General features: G+C 56.2%; 1 protein-coding gene across 1 annotated transcript in view; it reads left to right on the forward strand.

Annotated features, from left to right (window-relative positions):
- The first annotated feature begins 232 nt into the window (after positions 1-232).
- ADCY6 (adenylate cyclase 6) overlaps positions 233-9,266 on the forward strand; it is a 19,868-nt gene continuing 10,834 nt past the window's right edge. The window contains exons 1-3 of the mRNA XM_004428955.3: positions 233-371; positions 4,339-5,185; positions 8,802-8,951. Of these exons, the coding sequence (XP_004429012.1) occupies positions 4,340-5,185; positions 8,802-8,951 (996 nt within the window). The 5' untranslated portion in view covers positions 233-371; position 4,339. The remainder of the gene's footprint in view (positions 372-4,338; positions 5,186-8,801; positions 8,952-9,266) is intronic.

The raw sequence follows: 9,266 nt of genomic DNA on the forward strand, positions 1-9,266 counted from the left end.
GACCCCGGGCGGCAGGTGAGACGGCGCCGGGGAGCTGGGGGAGGTGGCGGCGCCGGCGCTCGGGTGGCGGTGAGGCTGGAAGACTCCTGCACGGCCCCCGGGAGTTCTTTGGTGGGGGCGCGGAGCCAGGGATGGGTGGTGTCGGTAGTGTTGGGGGGAGCGTGTTGCCGCTGGGGCTGGCAGAGGGAGGTCTGGGAGGAGATGGGGGCTCGAGGACTCCTGGGTCCGGGCTCGAGGCTCCCCACCCTCGCTCCCTGCCTGCCGCCTGCCTCCCTTCCTCCACCCGAAGCGAGTTCCCGGCTGGCTTCGACGAGGGGAAAGGCATGCACTGGAGGAGGGGCTGTCCTGAGGTTTTGCAGCGGGGCTGTGGGGTGAGCCTCCGAGTTTGGGGTAGAGTGTGATTGTGTTTAGGGGAGAGGGAGGCAGCCTGGGCAGGGTGCGGGGGTATGCCCGCTGCCTGCAGGATGCCCCTTCCCCTCACCCCAGACCTTGAGAGTGAAAGGGGTGGTGTCAGGGCCGCTGCAAGGTGGGCAGGGGGAGCAGACTTTATTCAGGACGGGCTTTAGGGCCTGACTGCAAAGCTAGAAGTGGAATCAGGCCGTGGGGACCCCTTTCCCATACTCTCCCCTTTCCTGAGTACCCCTGTGAGTTGGAGGAACACCGTGGGGGTTGTATGGTTGGGGGTGGAGGTGAGAGCCCTCTGCGGTCTTGAGGGAGACCAAGGGCTGGGAAAGAGAGGAGAAGGCTGCGCTGGACCTTCAGACACAGGCCCTGGGGAGGCTCCTCTACATCTGGGAAGGCCTGGAATTGAGGCCCACGTCCCAGCACGGTGGGCGGTGCTGGCACTGAAGGGCCCTGCCTGGGCAGCGCCTTCTGCCATGAACTTTCTGAAGTCATTTTAAGTCCCCTGGAGCCTCCTTTTGCCAAGGAGGGCAGGAGCAGAGGGGCCCTGGGGACAGGACAGATGGGAGGCGGCCAGGAAGAGGGTTTGAGGGAAGCAGCAGGCAGAGCCATCCTTGGGGCTGAGCCTGGGCCTGCTTCAGACTCTGGGTCTCAGGCTGGAGGATCAGGGTTTGGGAGGGACTTGAGGTCTGGGAGGCACTGGGCTTCAGTCTGCTGGGCTGAATGGACATGGCTCCGGCTGTGGGAGCCAGTGGTGCCTGGAACAGCAGGTCTGTGAGAGAGAGCGAAGAGTCCAGGACCCAGGGGAGGAGGAGGTTGGAGGCACAGGCTCAGGAGCCTGTCTCTGGGAAAGAAGGAGGTGGTTTGTGGTTCACAGTGATGGGTTCCTGGACGAGGAGGGTTGGGGGACCATATAGGGAAGTTTTGTGGCTTTGAACAGTGCCCTCCCCTGTTCCCTGCCATTCCAGCCTGGCATGGGGTGCCAGGAGTGCTGGAAGCCTGGTGAGTTCTCCAAGATGGGCAGTGCCTGGAGTGGAGCCCAGGGTGGGATGGTTACAGTTGGTTGGACAATTACAGGCCTCTGAAGCTATCCCCTTGTGGGGTCAGAGTGTTCTTGGGAGGGTCATGTGTTCCCCTGGACAGGGTCTGCCCCTTCCTCTGTGAGTATGAGCCAGATGCTAGGATGTGCTTCCAGGGGGCTGGGAACCTGGCCAGAAACAGGCCCTTTGGGAACAGAGGTCTGGGCCAGTGGGGGTGGGGGAATAAGAACAGGTCAGGGGACCGGCGAGTGGGAGGAGGCTGAAGCAAAATGTCATGGGTAGGGGGTGGGAAACCTGCTCACTCTGGGCTCTGTCTTCAGCAGCTGTGGGGACTGACAGCCAAGGACACAGGAACTGATAGAAGCAGGCGTCTGACTGGCTGGAGAGATGTGTGTTCTTGCTCATGACTTTCTTGTCTTCCCATCTCTTGGACATGGGCCGAGTTTTGGGTTCAAAGTGGTATAGGGTGGGAGAAGAACTAATATTTATTGAGTGTGTACTATGTGACAAGTACTGTTAGATTCTTTCCTCACAACTATTCCCGTTTTACAGAAGAAGAAAGTGACAAGGAAGGTTAAGTGACTTGTCCAAGACTGTGAAGCTAGCAAATAATCACAGTATGGTTTGAAACCTGGTCTCACTCCAAAGATCATACTTCTAATGAAGTGTTTTGAAGAGCCAGGCTTTCTTTGGTGACCTTTTCCAAATGCCAGCCTGACCAGAAGTCTTAGATTTCTGATCCGTCCCTCCAGATGATGCAGTTGGTGATGTTAAGGGGTTGGAGGGCATGCCGGTCAGTGGGGTCTAGGAGAAGGGATGCCGAGGGAACTTGGTTGAGGGGGAACCAGGGATGGGGATTTCCGGTGGGCAGAGAGCTCCCCAGTCTGCCTTCTGCTTTGTGGGCCCCTGGGTGTCTCCTTGGAGCACCGCTTGTCTGGCTTGAATGTCTGGTCATCTGGCCACCTGAGGCAAGCACTGGGTACTCGCCCCCTGTCCCCTGGTGAGTACAAATGTCAGTGCTGCTAGCTCTGCAGGTTTAAGCACAGGAGCCCCTCAGGGTGCCCTGTGGGTGTGGAGGAGTGTGGCCCTGTGGGGACTCAGGCATCCATGGATGACAGTGCTCTCATCTTCACCTTCTCCTGAGGTGGCCTCAACTAGGAGAGCTGCATTGAGGGTGTTGTCATGGGGTCCTCTCACACCAGTTCGGGACACCGCCCTCCAGGAGACCTGAGCTCTGGGGCCGATCGGATTACTCCTCATTTCTATAACTTGCACCAGCCATATAAAACTGCTGTGGACCTCAGTTCTGTTTTTCCTTCTGTCAAATCTGTCCTGTGCCCCAGGTGGCCACAGAACCAGCTTCACAGAACCAGTATTTTGGTGAAGATCAGATGGAATTAGGCATGTGAAAGGACCTTGAAAAGTTTCAAGCACAGGGAAAGTGCATGGGCGTATTATCCATCCAGCCACCCACCCATCCACTCAATGAGCATTTATTTAGACCCTACGTGGTGCTGCAGACAGAGCAGTGAGCAAAACAGAGCCAAACCCTTGCCCTCATGAAGTTGACATTCCAGTTTGGAGAGACAGACAATGAACAAATAAGAAAAATAAATGGAATGGCAGCTGCTGATAAGAGCCGTGGAGAAAAATAAAGCATAAAGCTGGGAAGAGAGATAGGGAGCTCCCGGAAGGGGGTTGCTATTTTAATAGAGTGGCCAGGGAAAGCTCACTGATAAGGGGACATTTGAGCTGTGACCTGGAGGAGCTCTTGTTCCAGGCAGAGGGAACAGCAGGCACCAAGGTCCCAGGCTGGCCTATGCGTGGTGCATTGGGGAACAGCAAAGAGGCTAAGAGGGCCAGAGTGCAGTGAGAAAGAGGAATAATCGTAGGATTATCATTATTAGTTATTATTTAACGTTAGCTGCTCTCTACCAATCCTCTTGAGCTTTCTTTTCTTCTATCTTTTTAACATGTTTATCGAGTCCCTGCTATGAGCCAGGCTCAATATTGGTGCCTCACAAAATTTATAGTCAGGGGGTGGAAACACGCATTAAATAGGGACAATTTAATTATAATTGGAATAAGTACTATGGAGGAAACGTATGGAGGGTAAATGGCTCCAAACTTAGTCTGGGTCGGGGAGCTGGGACATCTTCCCTGAGGAAGTTACAGTGAAGCTGTGACCTGAGGAGAAGTTGAATTTAGCTTGGTGAAGTGTGCATAGTGTGTGAGTGTGTGTGTTTGGGGAAGATGGGGAAGGATGTGGAAAGAGATTCCCTTTTGTATAGAGGTTACCAATTGGCAGCTCACAGGCTGAATTCATTCCATAGATGTGATTTATTTGGCTTGCAGTGTTGAAGGATGTGAATTACTTGCCAATGTTTAAAAAATCAGGAGATGTGGCGTTAAAATCTACGTCTTTTTTTTTCGGCTTCTGTTGAAAAATCACATCAGTCTCCACTGGGACGCCAGTGGCAACAGTCCACTGGTGTGGGTGGTGCTTGTCCCCATGCTCAGGGTGTGACTCCCTCTCCAGAACCATGGGTAGCTTTGCTCATTGACACAGGCACTTGAGTTTGTAACCACCGAGAAATCAGTGCCTTTTAGGGAAGAGGCGAGTGTGTAAGTATACTGCTTGGGAGTTAGACGGATCCGGGTTAGAATCTTGGTTCTCATACTTATGTGGCTGCTTGGTCTTGGGCGGGTTACTTCACCTCCTTGGGCCTCGGTTTTCTCCCTTGTTGAGTGGGGATACCATCGTCTTTCTCAGAGTCATTGTGTGAAGATGGTGTGTCTGAAGCATGGCAATGGGAATGCTCAGTTAATGACAGCTGCTGGTAGTGTCGGGCCGTGGTGGTGGTATTAATACCATCTCATTCCTTTCCTCCTGCAGCATGTCGTGGTTTAGTGGCCTCCTGGTCCCCAAAGTGGATGAACGGAAAACAGCCTGGGGTGAACGCAATGGGCAGAAGCGTCCACGCCGTGGGACTCGGACCACTGGTTTCTGCACACCCCGCTATATGAGCTGCCTCCAGGATGCACAGCCACCCAGCCCCACCCCTGCAGCTCCCCCTCGGTGCCCCTGGCAGGATGAGGCCTTCATCCGGAGGGGTGGCCCAGGCAAGGGCAAGGAGCTGGGGCTGCGGGCCGTGGCCCTGGGCTTTGAGGACACTGAGGCTGTGGCGGCTGAGGTGGTGCCCAGTGTGGCCCCCAGGAGCAGGCGATCCTGCTGGCGCCGTCTGGCGCAGGTGTTCCAGTCGAAGCAGTTCCGCTCAGCAAAGCTGGAGCGCCTGTACCAGCGGTACTTCTTTCAGATGAACCAGAGCAGCCTGACGCTGCTGATGGCGGTGCTCGTGCTGCTCACGGCCGTGCTGTTGACCTTCCATGCCGCGCCTGCCCATCCTCAGCCTGCCTACGTGGCCCTGCTAGCCTGTGCCGCTGCCCTCTTCGTGGCGCTCATGGTGGTGTGTAACCGACACAGCTTCCACCAGGACTCCATGTGGGTGGTGAGCTACGTGGTGCTAGGCATCCTGGCGGCTGTGCAGGTCGGGGGTGCCCTGGCAGCCAACCCCCACAGCCCCTCTGTAGGCCTCTGGTGCCCCGTGTTCTTTGTCTACATCACCTATACGCTCCTACCCATCCGCATGCGGGCAGCTGTCTTCAGCGGCTTGGGCCTCTCCACCCTGCATTTGATCTTGGCCTGGCAACTCAATCGTGGTGATGCCTTCCTCTGGAAGCAGGTGGGTGGTCAGCGAGGCAGGCATGGGGGTACCAGGCCAGGAATGAGAGGGGCCTGGTAATCGAGGGTGGGTGGGTCATGGGTAGATGCTGCGTACAGGGATGTCTGGCTATATCTTGGAGGAGGGGCAACTGATGGGAAGCCAAGTTCCAGGGGTCGACCTCCATTCTGGGGCAGAGGGCGCTGCTGAGGAGAGAGAGGGCTCCAGGACCCAAGTATGTACTCTGTCACCATGGGCCACAGTCTGCGGCTCTCACAGTCTGAGGCCCTTGAAATAGTGTAGCTGTAGAGACATAATGTGGGGCTGGAGGTGGGAATGCGATGTTTAGACCCAGGATGGAGGTGAGGTGGAGAGCAGTGTAGGCTGTGTCCAGGCCTTGGCATCTCTGGCCCCAGCTTGACACCTGAGACTCAGGCCCTGGTGCCATCCCTGAAAAGCAGCTCTAGGTGGTGATCTGGAGGGATGGAGCAGGTTTTGGATGGAGTTAGCAAGGGAGGAGTTGCCTCTGTCCTGGACCAAGCCATCTCTGAGAGGACAGGGAAGGCGATGAGTGGGGTCAGTTCTCTCCTGGGCTAGGAGTGGTTTGGATGTGGTTGGACTATAGAAGAGATGGGCATTAGGGTCTGATCTCATTGTGCCCTCTTCCCACTGGGCCCCAGGGGTTTGGTGGCCCTGTCTTGAGGTTCTCTGCCCCTGCCGGCTGCTGCCTCTGGGTTCTGAGTGGTGTGTGAGGTGGGGCTTGACTGATGGTGTCCAGTGAGAAATAGAGGCTTGGCTGCAGGCAGACCTAGTTATTCAATGGCTGCACTGTTCTCTGTGAGATATTAGACAACTAACCTTACCTCTCCCAACCTTAGTTTCCCAGTCTGTAAACTGGGATAAAAATAGTATCTACCTCGTGATGTTGCTGGTCGGGCCCCACCCTCTCCCAGAGTGGAGTAGAACCTGACAGGGCAGCATTCTTACCTGGAGGCAGGGAGGTGTGGGGGTGCTGTAGGGGATGGTACCCAGTAAAGGGGCTCCCAGGAAGTCCGTTGCAGAGAGACATGAGCAGTGGAGTCTGCCATCTCATGTCATCCCCCTGACCAGGGAGCAGAGACCAGGGTGTCTGCCCAGCTGATCCTTCAGGGGCTGCCACATAGGTGGAGCCCCACAACCAATGCACCTCATGATCCCTCGTTGGTACCCTGATTTAGAGGGTGCTGTCCTGTCTTGCTCAAGGTTTGAGGGAGCCAGCCTCTGCCTTGGCCAGGGTTTGTGACCTGTAGCCCACCCTAGCCCCACCCACAAAGAGGAAGTTGCCTGGGGCTCCCAGGGTGAGAAGCTGGGTGCTCTGGCATGACGCCTTTCCCCGCCCAGCCTGTGCTCCAGAACAGAATGTACCTTTTCAAAATTAACTTTATAGTCCAATTGTTTGTGGAGCGTGTGCCCGCAGGTTACTGTCAGACCTCTTAAAGGGCTAGGGTCCTTCTGCCCCTGCTAGCCCCTCGCTTCTCTCCAAGGTAGCTATCCTGCTGGGCTTTGCAGTGGGGCTGCCCTCCTGGGGAAGGAGGAGCTTCGAGGTGGTGCTTCCCTTCCCCCTGTCCTCTCTGGCTGGTCCTGGGTTGGGTGGGTATCTCTTCCCTGCTCTCAGCTGGCGTGGTGCCCAGAGCCAGGCCCAGGGCCTGATTGGGGAGGCACAGCCCCACAGAGGCCAGGACTGTGCCAATCTCCTGCCTCCCCAGGGGTGCCCGGTTGCTGCTTCACCCAGTGGGTCTCGGCAGGCACATTCTTGGGGTGAGTGGAGAAAGTCGCCCCTGCCCCTGTGCCGGTCCTTGGGGCCAGGGCTGCCCATACCCCTTCTCTGAGCTGAGAAGGATTCCCTCTGCCCAGTTGGCCTGTGGGTTTCTGGATGGGGTGGGGCTGTGGCCTCCTTTCTAGGATCCTTGAGCAGCCCCTTCCCAGATCCACTCCCGCTCACACTCATGGGAAGGAGCCTTCCTTCTCCTCTGACCCACTCATTCAGACACGCGGAGCAGTCTTACCCAGCGACCCCAGCCCAGCCTGGAGTCTCCTGAAGTGCCCTGGCATCCATTTGTTCTCACAGTCGCATAGGGGTCTGTGTACAGATCTATTTCAGTCTCTTGTCCCCCTTCCCCTTCCCTCCACATGACTCACATTTTCCTTTTGGGCTCCTGGGGCCAGGAAGGGAAGTTGCCTGGTTTGCTCCCCCTTCCCTTCTCCCCCACTGGGGGCTATTCTTAGAAATCCCTGAGGGAGATAGTGTGCCCCTCTCTTCACCCCTGCCGTTGGGAGGGGGGCCTGGACTGGGAAGGGAAGGAGGAGGCTAATCCTAGAGGATCAGAGCTGGAAATGGCTCGAGGGTTAGCCGACCCACCCCTCTCTTTTACCCAAGAAAAATGAAACTGAGGTCCCAGAGATTAAGTGACCTGCCCAAGTGTGCGGGACTAGTTCTGGTTCCAGGCGGAGCACAGAACTCCTGGCTTCTAGCTGGTTCTCTTTCCCTCCCTTCTCCCAAAATCAGAGCCCTGCCCCAGCCAACTCTGGGGTGGAGCCACAGGTGCCAGGCTAACCCCTGAATTTCCAGAAACACTGAGGCCGGCTTCCCTTAGACTTGCTCTCCAGTCAGTGCTACAGATGGTGATTGAGGGCTGAGCATCCTAGGATCGGGGTCCTAGGGCGTGGGGACTGGTGGGGCCAAGCGTTGGGGGTGGCAGGCATGGTGGCACCCCATCCCAGTTAGGAAGGGTTCTTTCTGTCAGTAGAATTGATGACTCCCAAGCCTGGGCTCTGAGGCTGGGCCTCAAGAGCTTGGGTGAGTGGGGTGAGTAGGAATCTTGGAAACCTGGAATGTACTGTACGGTAAGGTTAGACTCAGTCTTTGGAGTGTGATTGCCCTGGACTCAGTCCCACACCAGTCACTACCAAGTGTGTGGTTTGGGGCAAGTTACTTAGCTTCTCTGTGCCTGAGTTCCTCACCTTTAAAAGTGTTACCTATTTCAGAGTTGTAAGAAATACATTTGTTAATGTATAGAAGATCACCTGAAGAATCTAGGCACATTGTAGAAAGCCAACAAATAAGCTCCAGTAATAATAATAATGGTAATTATTATTATATTAAGTTATGTCAGTGCAGGGAGGGACCTTAGAGATCTTCTTATTCTCCCTCTCCAGGTAAGCAATGGGCCCAGAGAGATGAGGTGACTTGTCCTGGGCACTCACAGGAGGGTGTAGAGCTCAGGTCTCCTGGGTATTGTTCTGTCAGGAGAACCACATGCAGAAGGAGCAGCATTTGTCTTTTGTTTGTGGTGTTTGTGGGGCAGGAAATCATAGTGTGCTGGGCCTGGGCTCCATCACCTACCTGGTCCTGGCTGGTGCTTCTGCTCCCAGGGGCTGTGGAAAGATTTCATTTCTAGCCATGGAGTGATCCAGGCAGGGAGCTGTAGTCCTGTGGGGAATGGGGGAAATGTACTGCAGGCGAGGGGACAGCTTGGGGAGAGGCAGGGCACAGATCCTGGATTCCTCCCCAGAGGTGTGCGTCTCCAGAGAGCCTAGCTAGTTGCGCCTGTGTGTGTGTGGGGGTGGTCACCCGTCTGCCTCTGCTGCCCTCCTGCAGCTCGGTGCCAACATGATGCTCTTCCTCTGCACCAACGTCATTGGCATCTGCACACACTACCCGGCTGAGGTGTCTCAGCGCCAGGCCTTTCAGGAGACCCGCGGTTACATCCAGGCCCGGCTGCACCTGCAGCATGAGAATCGGCAGCAGGTGGGGCTGCTCTCCCTGACCGTGGCCTTCCCCCTCCTCACCCCCGAATAACTTGCAGATTGGATCTGCTGCCTCGTGTAACTCCGTGGAATAAGTGTGAATGGCTCCCCCTGATTGTGCATCATAGAGGCCCTATGACCCTGGGGTTCCTGTCCTGTCAAGAGTGTGAGAGGGAGTAGAAGGGAGCACATCTGAGGGGTTGAATGGGGCCTGGTCAGAGAAGGCTGGGATGTATATCTGCTGAGGGGTCTAATGGGGGAGGGTCAGGGGATGGTCCAGAAGGGAAGCTCAGTTCTCCAGAGAGGTCTGGGAGGG

The sequence above is a fragment of the Ceratotherium simum genome, chromosome 17 (assembly GCF_057802395.1).
Source record: "Ceratotherium simum simum isolate JZ-2026a chromosome 17, ASM5780239v1, whole genome shotgun sequence".
Classification (NCBI taxonomy): domain Eukaryota; kingdom Metazoa; phylum Chordata; class Mammalia; order Perissodactyla; family Rhinocerotidae; genus Ceratotherium; species Ceratotherium simum.